Source organism: Thunnus maccoyii, chromosome 4 (assembly GCF_910596095.1).
Source record: "Thunnus maccoyii chromosome 4, fThuMac1.1, whole genome shotgun sequence".
In the NCBI taxonomy this organism is placed as follows: Eukaryota; Metazoa; Chordata; class Actinopteri; order Scombriformes; family Scombridae; genus Thunnus; species Thunnus maccoyii.
Window position 1 is genome coordinate 12165543 of NC_056536.1, and position 16999 is coordinate 12182541.

Here is a 16999-nt window from a genome sequence, read left to right on the forward strand (position 1 = left end):
CATATACAGAGCACATTAAATACAGTGGTATACAGAAGAAGACAAGAACGAAGACATGTTTGAAATGAAAGAAATGTTTCAGCGTAAACAGACCATTCCTAAGGAGTTTGAAGGCAACAAGGCCCCCCTCCTTGACAACAACACACAGGGACAAAGAAGTCTCCTCTTCAAGTTCTGCAAGGTTCGTGGAGAGACTGAAGCCATGGACCAGCAGAACAGGGTCTTGGCTCACCAAATAGATGAGCTCAACCTCAGGCTTGCAAATAGCCGAGATGTAGAAGAGAAATATAAAGAGCTGAAAGCTAAGAGAAAAGCAGCAACTGAATTAAACAAAAAGCTTCAGAAAAAGGCTCAAGAGCTGCACATAAAACTTCAGAGTCAAATAGCCCTGGAGGAAAAATGCAAGTCTGAAGAAGACGAGAGACAAAAGATGGTCCAAAAGAATCGAATTCTCGAGCAAGAAATTGTTGGAATTCACAGGAGATTTCAGGACCGAGAAACATTGGAGGAGGAATACAAGGCAATAAAAATGGAGTGCAAAAGCCTGAGCCAGCAGAACGACATCCTGCAACAGAGGGTTCAGGACCTCCTTCAGAAAATCTACACGTACGATCAGTTGCAAGAGAAATATAAAACAAAACAAGAACAACACAAAGTCCTAAGCAAACGCCATGCCAACCTGCAGCAAGAAGTTCAGCAGTTGACTGACAAACTGAAAGACGAAGGCCAAATGAGGGCTCAGTATCATATGCTGAAAAACCAACATCATGCTAATATGGCTGACTGTCGTTACCTCGAGGGCAAAATCCAGGACATGACAGCAGATTACGAAAGCGTAAAACCTTGGCTGGACAAGTTTTACACTATGAGAACGACTTGCCACAAGAGGGAGGGCCTCCTGCGCGAGTACCACACTCTTCTCAACAGGCTCAGTTCCATGGTGTCAGGACACATCTCAGCCAGCAATTATGAAGCCATTATGAGCTCAGGAAGTCCTTAATTCAAGACCAACAAAAAGGATACAAAGCTGTCAAAGTGGATAAAGAGGCAACATGTCAACAAAGCTGCAAGAGACAAACAGAAACAAACAGACTAACAAATGAAGAACTGTACCACAAAACAAAAAAATTAGTATATAAAGAACATCGATGGTGTTTAAGAACACATTGAGGGGGTGAACCAGGGGTCCCAGTACTCGGCCAGAGATGAGTCTTGACTGACCAGAGGGGTACTGGGGCCAACAAGTGTGCTGGAAGTGCGGCTGCACTGAACTAAACATCTGGGCTGATGAGAGGTGCATCGGGGCTGCATTGCAACTTTACTATAAGAAAGTCAAGCTTCTTTCTTTCTTATAGTGAAGCTGCCAACAAATAAGATCCCTGCCTTGTCCCTCCTGCATTTTTATGGGTTCATTCTGTGGGACTCTGGGGGTTTTCTCCCATATATATTTCATTTACAATGTTCTCTGCTAAAGCTTTTGATTCATCACCCGAACTAAAAAAAAATAAAAAAAATCTGCAAACAAAACAAACTGCAATGTCTTCCACTTCACATATGTCGTTGATAGAAACAATAAAGAGTTTAGGCCCCAAAACCAACCCTTGTGTGACTCCACATTCAATTTTCATACACAGATGTATTACCAGCAAACTGTATATATTGTCGTCTGTTATCTCAATAGCTGCTTAACCAGCTTGGACAATGTGGATTTACGAGACACTAACTAACTCACATTACATTACAAACAAAAAACGTTGTCGTCTGTACCAACCTCTACAAATAAAATCAGCCACACAAAAGGTTCCCTTCCTGAAACACAGCTCAAGTTTTATTTATCATATAATCATTCATCCAGAAAAATTAATCAGAGATTAGTGTTGCCCTTAAATCATAATATAAAACCATAATAAAAAATCAAATGGACTTAGTTCTCAGTCTCACCTAAATCACATAGCAAACAAAGTCTTTTCTCTTCAGGCAGTAAACCTGCCTGTTTCTATAGCAAATGGTAATGTATCTGAACACCACTATGCACACAGAGATCTTTGACTTTTGGATGAATTCTGCTTCACATAAGGCACTGTAGTTATTTTTCATCAGACAGTATGAATATGTTCTATATGTTCTATAATTTAATAAAAAATATATAAATACTGCACTGAAGTTGCAGGAGTTCTCAACGGTTATTTGTTGTTTGACTGATTCCCAGACATGGTATTTCTGGCTTTCAGGACTATCTATGTTTTGGAAGAAAAACTCTGCTAGAATTGGAATTGCATGAAAACAAATAGATTAATATGCACCCAATTTGCAATAGCACAAAGTCTATCCAACAATAGATCAAGAGGAAAGGAAGTGAGTGATTTTAAATTCTTAGGTGTCATTTTGGACTCCCAACTCAAATGTTTTGAGGGAGACCTGTTTGGAAGCCCTACCAACAGACATAACAACACATACTGATCTGAAAACGTTTAATGAAAAGGTGAAACACTGGCTGAAAGAAAACCAAACCTGTAATCACTGATCAATGATCATGCACTTGTTCACACACATAGAGGAACAGATACATATAAATAAACAAACATACATACTCACAAAGACTATGCATGAACACACACACACCTATAAACATTATGCACATATACACATCATTACGATGAATTAGGGAACATACAAACGTGCACACATACACAACACATGTAAATTGATTATTATGTGAAGTAAATAATGTTATTATTGAGAATGTCACTATTCATTATGAGCTCTATTTAATGTATTTCTAATAAAGATATGTTATGACTATTATTATGTAGAAAAGCCTAACCAGGGACAGGGGTCACAAATTAGCTTTGTCTAGAAATCCTGTGCAACATCTGTTTCATGTTATTTTAACCTGTTACAATGTTTTTTACATCGTCCCTGATAAATAAACTAATAAATAAATAAAATAAATATCTAACTTATAACAAAACAGAGCCAGCAAAGCAGTTTGTGTTTATGGGCGCAGCATTTATTCACTTTGAGATTGACACAAAGCACTTGAGCTTGCAGAAATGCTAGCATCAGCTGGCACTAGCCTATCTACTGAAGCAAGGAATCTCTGTCTGTGTGTCTGTATGTCCTTCGTGTATCTCTTGAAATGTTCATCGGATTGACTCCTCACTTGGCAGGTGCATTGCTGGGGAAAAAAGGGAGTGCAGTGTCGACTTTGGTGCAATGTGGACATGCTTCATGATAAATATTAATAAATTTAATGCTTTAATAAATTTAATTCAAGGCATGTTTTGAATGGGCACTGCACTAGTCAGTATACAATCCCAGCAGATCTCTCAAATCACAAAATGGTGATCTCCACATGCCTAGAGCATTTTCAAAGGCTTGTGAGATAGCATTTAGCTTTTATGCACCTAAAGAATGGAACAGTTTGCCTGCTGATCTTAGACTTGCTGTGACTCTGTGTTCTTTTAACAGCAATTTAAAGACCTTCCTACTCAGTCAAGCATTTTCTTAAAGGAACTCTGTATGTTTGTTGTCATGGAAATTTAAAGATGAATTCACAGAGAGCAAGTTGTCTTTCAGTTTCAGTTTTATTGCAATAACCAGTTCACATTTACAAATGCGGATTACCCAGTTTGCTAGGCTGAAGAGATACTGTATGAAGTTCAGTGTCAGTATTTGTACATACAGCCACATGCGTCACATTCATCCCATATTAATCACTCTAACAGTTGTCTTTTAATTAATACACAGTTGCCCTTTGTCCATTCATAACTCTATCTCCACCAGCGTCTTTATCTGCTGAGTTTTGAGGTTGAAGGCTGAATTACAGCTTCATCTTTGTTTGCATTGCTGGTGATTATGCTGACACAAGAGTAAGAAGACACCAAGTCTCTCATTCTGCACTCAGCCATAACAAATATAAGACAGTGCACATAATCTGTCTGTATGTATGTACATGAATGTGTGGATATTTGTGTATATAAGCAACATTTTCTGCTGTATTATTGTATTATGTGAAGCACTTTGACCTGCCTTTGTGTGAGGTGATGCTATACAAATAAAATTTGAATCAAATTGAATTGAAACATGTTTTTATAATCGAAATCACAGAGCGAAACAGTGACATGCTCATTGTATGAATAATCTGAACTGAAGCCGACTGGGACGTACAGTACAGTAGTTCTCATGCAGGTGTCCCACATTACCAGCTGAGGCTTTACCCGGTCAGCTGAGAGTAACAGGATGGCAGACAGAAGGAAATCAGGGATCTCAGGGCCTGAGGGAAAACGTCTGCTCATATGGTTTAAATGTAGCTTCAAAATGGATTCATACATCTCTAGTAAACATAACAGTTGACCCAAAGGTCAAGGTGAGCGTGATGAGGGATTATAAAGAAATTACAGTGAGACTTTCAACATAATTTTGTATTGTTCGCATCAAAAATGGAAATGGCTGTTTGGATAAATTTTTTTATGGCTGCGTCATTCCATCAGATGGAAACTTTGGGTTCTCTGGAATTAAAAATCAACTTTGTTTGAATAAAATGTTGCTGCGCAGCTTACATTAGTACTGACTGGCCAAACACAACTTAATTTTATTGAATATCTTTTATACAGTTAAATTATGCTTATATACAATATGACTTAAATGATATAGCTGCCCCATTTGAGAGTTTACCTACCCAAAATCCACCATGAAAAAAAATGAAACTCATTACAGAAGGACTTGAGTTTACATTGAGAGGAGTACGACCTCTGGTGGTTAAAGGTGGGTATTTTATTACAAAATTAACACTGTAATGCAAATACTTAAAGATCCCCTCCAGACATGTTTTAAGATCAATATAAAATACTCTTTGAATTATAATTTGTTTCTGATGTGGTTTTTCCACAAAAATAGTTCATTTTATCTTGTTAAAGTCCTTAAAATGACATTTACTCTTTCTCCCTCATTAAAATGTCAGGATCTTTTCCTGTTGGACACAAGATGTCTCCTACCTCACTATAAAGTCCATTCTCAGTGTTTGTGCACAGGAGGCTTCAAGTTTCCACATCACACTTTTATAAGTTGAATATTGGATCAGGATCGGCTCCAAACTGGTTGAAATGTCACAGATCAGGCTCGGAGGCCGCCCCTTAAAATCAAATTTTCAGTGAGCCCAGACAAACTTTCTACTTTCAGCAGATGAATGTGAAAACGGCTTCTAGGGTCAAACTCTGCACATACATCATTCTGCACAGTGAAGCTCAAACCTCCAACTATAAGAAAATACACATATTTTTGAGTGGAGGGTAACTTTAAACAGTAAATTACTATTATAAACCTTTGTTACAGACAATATGTATCAGTAATGTTAAGATTAGAATTCTAATATTAGTAATTTAAGGAAATATTAGGAATATTAAATGGATTTTGCAACGCTGAAGTCAAAACATTTTATTTCAAAGTGTTGCAATACCAATAGTTATTCAGGGGTAAGTCTTGTAACAAAATAAAAATCTCGCTGAAGTTCCAATTGCAAAAATTGTCCCACATCACTTTAATTCGTCCTGATTTTGTACTAAGTACACAACTTTATGGACTCTACAATACAGATTCAGTGTCTGTCTGTTGAAATCGTTGGGAACTTTAAGTCGGCGACAACAAGTTTCTACTCGGTGGTATTTTGCAGTGACACACCTCCAAAATGGCTTCCAAAGAGGAGCCGGTGTGTCAAATCTTCTCATTTCAAGACTGTAAAACTTCTCCCGATCCGATTTTCGACCTTCCCGCCCGCTACCTGACCCCCTCACCAGTCCCGATAGTGATCGATAACGGCTCCTTCCAGACCCGGGCCGACTGGGCGGCTCCGGCGGAGGAGGTCGGAGCTCCGCGGCTGCTCTTCAGGTCGGTGGCGGCGCGCAGCAGAGGCGCCGCCCGCAGCGACACGCAGATCGGTAACGACATCCCCAACCTGGAGCCTCTACGGTGGCTGCTGAAGAGCCAGTTCGACCGAAACGTGGTGGTCAACTTCGAGATCCAGGAGCTGATCTTCGACTATGTGTTCACACATCTGGGCATCACCTCAGAGGTCAGCCTTGACTTTTGTATTGTATAAACTTCAATTACAAACCTTCATGGCATATTTCAGTAATACAAAACGTACATTTGTGTCGAAACAGGACAAATAAATGACATATAAAAAGAAAAACACGTTTAAGCGTGAATTTAATTTTTTAATTTTTTTAATTTAATTCAAGCAGCATAAACTAATCCAATAAAGAAAAAAGTTCCAGGTTGTTTCTGTCCGTCATGAGTTGAAGAGGTTTTGCAAACAGCCTGACTTCATTCTTCCATCTGTTGATATGTGGCTTCACCTTTAAATATTTACACTTCTGAATTAAGTGTTTATCCAATAAAATCAAGTTGTTTTCCAGAAAATTTCATACAGTTTTTTCTCCTTCATAAGTATTCCAGCTTTAATCGACATCACATTACTGGATGCAGCGACATCAGACTCTCTTTAGTGTCAACTCATCCATATACAACAGAGATGCACCAACACTGATACTGATATCGGATATTGGTCCGATACTGACCCAATACTATGTATTTATCTTTTACATTGTGTTTTATAAAGTTAGGAAAGCAATGTTTGATTCACACATAAAATAACGATCCCAGTCTCTTCCACACAGTGAGGCTTACAGCAGGGATCTTCTAATGGTCAGAATGAACAGGAAGAATGATTACAGAGAGGAAAACCTATTTAAATGTTCATTTGGGCTTCTGACTGTTGTTTTAAGACAGACTTGAAAAACTGTGAAGTCGTCCTTTAAGACCTGCTCATAATCAGTAACGTCAATGCACCTAATCGTGTAAATACAACAGTAAGGAAGGAGTCAAACCAGCTCAACAGATCTAAACTATCTATTAACAGCAGAGATGACAGTTTTCACAACTGTCCACTAGCTTGTACGCTGCAGTGCTGACGAAGCATCTCAGCTGTCTGTGAAAATTATTCTTCAAACAAAAACGCTCTCTACAGATCCAGATAGATCTGTTGAATCAAAATGTTAGTTTTAATGTCATCTGGACATTTTATTGGTTATTCACTCAAGGTCACACCTATGATGAAAGCAACCATATTACTCAGTGACAGTAACATCTCACCATGTCTCAAACTTAACCTTTTCTCAAAAATAAGAGACAAGGTGAGTCACAATTAAGAGATATGAAAGTCACAACTGGGAGAAAAGGCCTCTAATTATTTTTTCTTTAAGTAGATTTTTGATTTCATTTAAATTTTAAGGTGCCAGGCATGCTTATCATTTATCTGTATCATTTATTAAATCTGTTTCACTGGTGACTTTTTCTGTGACTGTAACTACAAAATGTTTCTCTTGTGTTGTGGCTTCAGTACAGTCATTTTACACAGGTGATGTTTTGCCATTTCTCTTTTATACGCTGTGTGATATTGGCTCATGATGACGACCAGTTGACCAATCAGCGTTACGTTCCTTCTGCAGGGCCGCATCGACCATCCCATCGTGCTGACAGAAGCGCCCTGCAACCCGCTTCACTGTCGGCAGATGATGTCAGAGTTGCTGTTCGAGTGCTACCAGGTCCCACACGTCTCCTACGGCGTGGACGGCTTGTACAGTTTCTACCACAATAACACTCAAAGGAACCTCCAGCCTCCGCACACTGGCATCGTTCTGTCGTCAGGATACCACTGCTCACACATCCTGCCGGTTATCAACGGCAGGTGAGGCTCCACAGATGCAGACGACTGCTTCTGTTTTGTATCAGCTCTCATTTTATGCAGTACTGGTCAAAAGTTTGGACACACCTTCCCATTTTCTATTAAGTGCTCCTTCTCTGTGTCTTTTTCCTGGTTGTTTTTTCACTCATTAATACAATCATACACACAGTTTGTTCTGTAGAATATAATTTTGATCTGGTTTTGACTCGAGGTTGGATGCAGTCAACTGTAAGCGTGTGAACGTGGCTGGGAGTCAGGCAGCATCCTACCTGCAGCGCCTCCTCCAGCTGAAATACCCAGGTCACCTCGCCGCCATCACACTCAGCCGCATGGAGGAGCTACTGCATGAACACAGCTACACTGCTGTGGATTATCATGAAGGTACAGTACGTAGGAGCCATGGAGACGCATGCATCCTTTCTTCCTTCCCTCTCTGTTTAATTCACATTCCCTCCGTGTTGTGTTTTCCACAGAGCTGGAAAAGTGGCGCAGCCCAGAGTTTTATGAGCGCGAGGTTCACCGTATGCAACTCCCCTTCTCGGGCAAGGTACCGGGCGGCTGCGTGAGCGTGGAGGAGAGGCAAGAGAGACGAGCTCAGCAGCTACGACGGCTTCAGGAGATCAATGCTCGCCGCCGAGAAGAGAAACTGCAACAGGATCAAGAGAGGCTGGACAGACTTATGGCTGTACAGGCAAGAAAACTATTGCATCATTTATACCTCATATTAAAGCCCTTTTGGTTTTCTAATAGTATTTCACATGTGTAAGACTTAAAGTTCCCCTCCAGTCAAAAATGAGTTTTTCTTTGAGCTTCACTGTGCAGAATGATGTATGTGCAGAGTTTGACAACAGAAGGCCGTTTTCACATTCGTCTGTTGAAACTAGAGCCTGACAGATATTTTGGTCAACCGATATTGGCCTATCACAGATATATTAGTATCGGCGTATATATTGTCCAATATTTTAGAAACAATATCCTTTTTTTAAAAAAATGTATCTTTTTTGTTAATTCAAGTTTAGTATATAGCTTTTTTTTGTTCTGTTTTTTATTTATAGTAATTTATAATTATTAAATTCTCAGTTATTGTTTCAGTGCACTGATGTCATTTTATACAATAAAGTTTATTGTTAAACTGTAAAATATCATTTCTCCATTACATATCTTTGTCACGTGTGTTTAATAATCACATTTGATTATTTTATATGTGTTTATGTATATGTTCTGTATATATAAGATTATTGGCCAATATATCGATATCGGAATTTTTTTACTCCCTAATATTGGTATCGGTATAATTACAAACTTAACTTTAACCCTAAAAAATAACAGTTTCAAGCAACTCAAATGTTTGTGTTCCCACCTCAACAATAACCATAGAAAACATCCAAAGTACTAAATAACAAACTGTAACGTCTGTGTGTGAGCAGGAGCTGCTGGAGGACGGCCTGTTGGATCAGTTTCATAAGAGCCTGGTGGAGCTCAACATGGACTCAGCTGAGGAGCTGCAGTCGTACATCAACAAGCTGCAGCTGGCTGTGGAGCAGGGCAGACAGAAACTGCTGCACAGCGACGGAGCAGAGGGGAAGACGGAGGTGGGAGAGTTAGGAACATTTTTTTTATTTGTTGAAATCTTGTAAGTTCTGTGTCCAGATTTTGAAGCATTTAGATAGTTAAAAAGAGTCAAAAGTTTTCTCTAGCAGCACACTAATTAATGCAAAAACAATTAATGCACATGTCTGTTCCACTGAAAACTTAACTTAATTAATTCTCAAGATGGAAAATTGTTTTGAATTTATTTGCATAAAACAAATCTGTTCTAGCACTTTATTAATACGTTCTAAAATATATATAACTTAAGTATATGATTGTGTTTTATAAGTAGAGTTTTTGTATACGTACTGTGTGATTTGGTTGTAAGCTGGGTTCAGTTGGCACCACTAACTTGGAAGCAAAGTGCTCAAACTAGACTGTCTTCCTCACAGAAGAAATGACAGCAGCTGATTAACTGAAGAGCCGTATTCAAATGAACCAATGATTAATTAGGTCTACATGTCATTACCGTGAGTGTGCTGCGGGGTTCTTGTGGATCTGTGCTTGTTTGCTGCAGTAGATGTGCTGCGGCTGACATGAAGCCTGAGGCTCTTCTGTCGCTCTCTGCCAGGTGTCTGAGCTGGAGCAGCCCATGGAGGAGGGAGACGGAGTGGCGCTGATGGATCCTGACTTCCCCGAGGACACGCTGCCAGAAAAACCCGCTAATGTGGCTCAGGTAGTGGGGCTGAGAGACTGGGACTTCCCAGACAGATATTTAGATCCTCATTATGGCTGTGCAGGCAATTATCTGCCAGTTGAATATGTAGCAGGATGTGCGTAAGAAAATGTTTTCTTCTGTGTGATATTTTTGTGCCAGAGCAGAAATTAAACTAGCTAACTTCGCTCATGAGCTGAAACATTTGTGTCAACTTGTCACACACTCTAGCCGGTGTTCAACATGGCGGAGTACCACCAGCTGTTTGTGGGGACGGAGCGTCTGCGGTGTCCAGAGATCCTCTTCCAGCCCTCGCTGTCCGGAGAGGACCAGATGGGACTTATGGAGACGCTGCACTACGTCCTGGCCAGGTAATGATACAATCAAGCAGAGTGCACGCAATAAAGACAAAGGTGTACATGCACACAATCATGTAATCACACATACTCTCTCTTCTTGCCTTTTTGCTGTCATTACAGAATTATAGCATCTTTTTTAGCATCGTTTAAAGGACCAGTGTGTAAGATTTAGTGGCAGTGAGGTTGCAGATTGCAACAAAATGAATACACCTCCCCTCCAAAACAGTAGGAGAACCTACAGTGGCCGTGAAACTTGCAACAAATGCAAAAAAGACCCTCTTTAGAGCCAGTGATTGGTTTGTCGGTCATTATGCACTAATTAAAACATACTTATGAATATTATATTCCAATTCTGCCAAGTCCGTTCTGCTAGATGCCACTGAATTCTACACACTGCACCTTTAAGATATTTTGTCTTCAATTAACTTGAGTTATTTCCTTTTTATGAAATGATATAAAGGGTTTCAACTCTTTCCTTTGCACCATGTACAGGTACACTCCAGAGCAGCAGGAGGCGCTGGTGAGCAATGTGTTTCTGACTGGAGGGAACATGCAGTACAGCGGGATGAAGGAGAGAGTGGAGCGAGAACTGCGGGCCATGAGGCCGTTCCAGTCACACTTTAAGGTGCAGCTCACATCCTTTGTAAACCCTCCAGACCAAAGTACCAAACCTTGTTGTTCTGAATCACATCCGTCTTCACATGTTTCAGAATTTGTGTGTAAAATGTATATAACATTTTATAAAATGTTCATGTTTGATTATATATGGTTGAGATTTGAATTCTTTATGAGGCCACAGAATGTTTTCCACCTGCAGTTTTTCTAATTCATCACAAACATTTTACTAAACCTGAAAATGGGAAGATCTGATTACATTTTGTTTACATAGGGTATAAATTATCCTTTAATCCTGTAATGCACTTTGAATTGCACTAACCTGCACTAAAGGTTCTATGCAAGTAAAGTTTGATTGATTAATTTACCTAAATGACTGTTATCCCACATTGACCGACCTATTCTGACACAGTCAGATTAGTTTGTAGGTTTTTACGATGGACAGTTATAAACGACACTGATTCAAGTGACGTCATTTGAGGCACCCTATCAGACTTCAAGCAGCTCCCCCACTAAAGACTTTACTTTTTTCACACATGCAGTAGTTGTCCCCAAGACTTGTAAACACAGGTCTCCTATAAATCTAAATACATTGACACTCAGATAAAAACATGGTTTTAAAGATATAAAAACAATAAAGTAAATTGAGATAAAAATCTGTTTAAAGGTGACAAATATTTAGGAAGAGAAATATTTATGTAACTGTCCAAATACTTCTCAGCTGGGTTGTAAAGATAATCCGGAGGTAACACACTTGTAAATACACATGCTGTCTTGAACCCTGACTTTGAATCCTTCCCAGGTGACCATGGCGTCGCGGCCGGCCCTGGACGCCTGGTACGGGGCCAGAGACTGGGCCTTGGAGCATCTGCCTGCAGGTGGGGGAGGCGGGGCAGCAGAGGGATGGATCAGCAGGCAGGACTACGAGGAGAAAGGAGGCGAATACCTGAGCGAGCACTGTACCTCTAACCTCTTCATTCCCATGAAGATTGCCAAACCGGTTCCTGCTCGCCCCGCCGAGCCTTCTGTTACCACGCAGACTTCAACAGGAGCTACCGCAGCCGTCACCACGGTTACATCTGCTCCGACTGTCTCCTGTTCTGCTGTTGCTGCTGATGTTGCTATGGTTACTTCCTAAACTGAGAGAATCAGTGAATTCAACATGTAAAGGAAAAATCCACCATCAGACGTGTTTCTCATCAGACTCTGACGTTCAGTTAATTCCAAGAATTATTTTCTTTTGTTCTTTTGTCTTTTTACTCACTTTTGTTCAACTGCTTCTATTTCAGTAAGCGACTTCTCATGTTTCCCAGAATGCCTTTCAGAAAGCCCTGGAGAGCAATGTGTCAAGTTATAGCAAAGGGACTGACACAAAAAGTCAGTGTTTACCATTTGATGTTTCAGGCGACTTGAACTGAAAATTTTTGATTGTAACTGGAAATGAAATATCGCAGTGTGACATTACATCGTCTACAATGAAGCAGTTCTCTGTGGAAATTAGAAAATACATCGTTAAACAACAATATAGGCCTGAAATATAAGGTTCATTAGCAGTTGGTGTTATGTTGTGGATTTTTCCTTTAATCGTGTTCTTGTTCTGTGAATTTTGCAACTTCCTGTTGCAAATACAGTTTTGATTGTTCATATTGAATGGTCATCAAATGAATTGTCTGCAAAGGTCCAATGAGTTTATTTCATGTTTTATTATGTAAATAGAATTTGTTGTTTGTATGTTTTTTATATTTTCACTGAAGGAAACAGCTGTTTGCATTTGATTGAATGACTGCTTGAGAAGAAAATTTGATTCAGTCTCCAATATTTATGTTTCCTTCACTTATCTTTTTTCTTCTTCTTTCACTATATTTCTCTTTCAAATCAGTTCAAGGTTTGTTTCACACACAGAACAACAAACATATTCTCACATATCTCTAGTGTTATAAAGCTGTACACATAGTTCTGTTGTTTTAGTTTATCTGTCCAGATTTCTGCCACCGACACGTTGCAGGTGAAGGACATGACTTTACAGAAACAATGTCCCTGTTACTCTCGATTAGGGCTGCGACTAACATTTATTTTCATTACAGATTTTTTTTTTTTTGATTAATTAAGTTAATTGAGTAAATGTTCAGTTAAAACCTGAAGATTTTCAATTTACAATTTTATAAAACCAAGAAAATCCTAACATTGGCGAAGATGGGATCAGTATTGTATTTTTGTATTTTTCTTCTTGATAAATGACTGAAACTATTAATCAGTTACCAAATTAGGTGATGGTAAGTTTTCTGTCAATCGATTAGTCATTTCAGCTCTACTCTGGATAATCCAAAGAAGAAGCAGTCAAACACTTGTTTCTTCAGTAGGAAGCAGCTCAGAAATCTCAGAGAAAGACAAATGAAACCAAAAATATCTGCATGGACGGAGATCACAAGATCTTAGTGAGAAATGTTTTGTGTTTGTTCAGGTGGCTTTAAATACAGAACATATATAAAAGTTGCAGTGGAGTGTTGCACCACTAGATGGCACAGATGAACACAAAATCTAACTGTTCTGTCAGTCGGTGCCAACTGAGCTACTACTTTTTGTTTTTTCTCAGTCAGAATATCTAATAATATTAGACTGGCCTCATTAATAGTCTGTTCCAGTAGATTTAAAGGGTTTTAAAGTTTCTCTGAGGAGCTTATGTGCAGCTTTAAGAAGAGACACATGTAGGTTTTGTTCTGTTCTTTCCTAATAATATTAAAAGCTGATTTTGTGGTTTACTGTAAATGCCAGTCAAACAAAATGTACTTTATCTTTACAAATCCACAAACCTGCGCCATAATAATAATAATAATAATAATAATGATAATAATAATTAATAATAATAATAATAATGTGGAGTCCAGTTCTTAATCTGGACTCTCATCTAACCTACAGGTTTTGCAACTGTCAGGTGTCTTGCAGGTGTGTTGGCTGCACTCTTCTGTTCCTTGTTGGTCCACATTATTAACCCAGACCTTTGCCGTCTAATAGTATTATGTGGTGTTAAACCGTGCCACAGATCAAGGTTCAGACCCTCAGCCAGCTTGTTCTGCTTCTCTTCAAGCACCAGTGGCAACAACACAACACACAGCAGCCTGGTTTCCACAGCGGGGCAGAGCGGTGCTAATCAGAGCCAAAACAGGCCTGTGACTGCAAGGTGGTTGGCTCAAATGCTACAAGAGGGATTAAAAGGGAAACACAAGGCATTCTTTTATGTGTAAAAAGAAAGTAAACGATTTATTTCTATGGTTACGCTACATTTCAACAAGGCTTTCCTAATAGTATTTAGGGGGGAAAAAAAGGAAAAAGTGCAGGTGCAGCTCAAAAAAGACAGTGGATAATGGATGTTTTCTACCTTTTCATTTCCATAAATTACTGCTGTGGTGATGCCCCTCCCCCTCCGCCCAAAAAAAAGGAAGACTGATATTTGCGGTGCTCTGTGGTTGGAAATGGCCTGGTTCTTCTAAACCCATCTGGTTATACAACACATGTGATGGGTCATCTCTACCATCATTTTTTCCCCGTTACGTGCTCTGCCACAGCACCTTTCCCTTTGCCAGATGTAAGTAATACACAAGTCAAATTCTCTGCTAGGACCCATAAATGTCATCATTAAGTGAGTTTCTAAATAAACTCTCCACCGATCAGCTCAAGGGATACTGTAGGTGCACCATGCAGATCCTGTGTATTTTTAAACAAGCCTCCCCTGTACTGGACACTGTTCGTGTTGTAGTGTTGGCAAGTGTCCAATTAGGAGGATTTCAGTGTGAGCTGCCGTCTTTCAGGTCAGCAGGAACACCAGGCAGGGCTGAGCTCATGTCACACGGTCCTGTGTCGGAGTCTGTGTCTGTGGCAGTGTGACACATGCACAATGACTTTTTAATGGTTTGGGCAACCTTATTTCACTTTATTTTTCCCGTAAGTGTGGAGCCTGTCACAAATTCTACAGTAATGACAAAAAGTCTGGAGGCAATGACTTCCAACTCTTTTTTCCCTCCTACAGGGAGGCGATGATGGTTACAGGGTTTAAAATAGCCTGTTTGCTGAGTGTCCTGAACACTGCAGGTCTTACACTGAAATACAACAGGACCTTTGTTGCAGACAAACCTCACTATTTCCCTTCGTGCTTTCCTGTCTCTCTTCATTCTGCACAGAGGAAAACTAACTGCAGACGATCGTAAACACTGATGGCTTGTATTGGATGGTGGGAACTCTGTAAGGGATCATGTCCTTGTTGTTAGTGACTCTCAGTTGGCACCTGCACAGTTGGGAGTGGGAATGAAGTTATAGCAGGTGAAGCTCATCATATATGAAAATGTGTGAAAAAACAGTGTTTGGGGTCATTTGTTACTCTCATTCTTAGCCAAGCCAGCAGTGTGGCTTTAGGATGGCAGCCCAGACTGAAATATCTCAATGACTACTGGATGGATTATCATGATGTTTGGTAAAAATATTCAAGGTTCCTGAATATCTCATCATCAACAAGATGCATTGGGACTTAATTTTAGATTTCAATCTGAAAACCATATTGTTCACTTTGGATAACTTATAAATTATAATCAGTTCATCATTTAATGCCTTTACAAGATAGCTCTGAGAGAGAGAGATATATAACAAAGGCCTCCATCCAGACGCGAACCAATAACATTGCAGTTCATGGTCGGCATCTTAACCCCTAAGCTATGGGGTCACCCTTTGTCTGATAAGTTCGTTTAACATGTCTATAATATAATAATTATTATATGAACTATAATCATCCAGTTTTATGATCATACATGTAAATGTTCGTCATTTTAAAACCCTGCATGCCCTTCAATTTGACTTTCTTGACTCCCAAGCTGCAGTTTAGATTAACTGCCAAAGCGCTCGCTCTCACGTCTCACATCTCACGTCTCACGTTGTCCTCAACAGAAACGTTGGCTGCCGTCCAGCTAGAAGAACTTACTGTCGCATCAACATTATGAGCTGAATGACCCTAACAGGCCTGACATTTCCTGCCTCCACTGAGATATTGTGAAGAATTTGTGAGAAGCTGCTGACTCTATATCTCTAATAGTCAGTCTTACGTCTTTGGTACTTTTTTTTTTTTTTTTGCAGGAGAGTCAAAGCAGCTGTGTCATAGGAATTCCTGTTAAAGGCATACTCCACTCAAAACCTATCTTTTGAGTATGCAGCACTCTCCCCTGGGAAATCTGGTTTTAAGAAGGTTGTAGTTTCCTGCTAAACCATCTCTGCAGAATAATCGATCTCTCTGCTGTCCTCACATACTGTATATCTACCACTGTTTCAAAGGTTTGAGGAAGGAAATGGCTTGATACAGAAGCATCTTGCCACATCTTTTTAAAATTATTTATTTTAAAAATAAGAAGCATTTGGTTTGACAGTGACAAAAGTGACTACATGTTGCAAGAGCAGTTTGAGAGCTTTCTGTGAATGTTTTGATATTGAATGTTTCATATTGTATCACTGTATCAAGCTGTGAATCGCTTGTGGAGTGCGCTCCTATAATTGTTGTTATTTGGCCATTCAATAGTCCACCTTGCTACACACACACACACACACACACACACGCCTCTCCGTGTAAGTGAGACTTGGTAATTAGATTTGGGACTTTACAAGACAGTTCCAGGAGCTTATTTGCAAGATCTTACTGCTACTACTGCACACACACACATGCACACACACACATGCACACACACACACACACACTGCTCTGACAGGTTGGAGGATCAGGTTAAACTGAAGGCTTATGCTGTCCATAATATTTATAATTCATAGCTGTCCACGAAATCCATTTCTAACCTGCAGTGGAATTTTAAAAAATGAAAAGGTGTCACCCCGGCGAGAGAGTCACCAGAGAGCTGAGTTAGTGCTGCTTTATTATCTGGGGACGGGTATCTGGTAGGTAATAGTGGCAGAAGAACTATGAAACACAACCGTTTATCTTTTGCAACAAAGGAGCATTGTTGCACTGACCTCTGTTGGTTGAAAGTTTAATCTTTGGTTTATATTGTT

At 39.6% G+C, this 16999-nt stretch overlaps 1 protein-coding gene across 1 annotated transcript; it reads left to right on the forward strand.

Annotated features, from left to right (window-relative positions):
• The first annotated feature begins 5668 nt into the window (after positions 1-5668).
• actr5 (actin related protein 5) lies at positions 5669-12781 on the forward strand. Its single transcript, XM_042409065.1, has 9 exons — positions 5669-6070; positions 7509-7747; positions 7956-8125; positions 8218-8435; positions 9172-9336; positions 9906-10010; positions 10221-10360; positions 10841-10973; positions 11766-12781. The coding sequence occupies exons 1-9, from the start codon at positions 5687-5689 to the stop codon at positions 12099-12101; spliced, it is 1890 nt and encodes a 629-aa protein (XP_042264999.1). The 5' UTR covers positions 5669-5686; the 3' UTR covers positions 12102-12781.
• The last annotated feature ends 4218 nt before the right edge of the window (positions 12782-16999 follow it).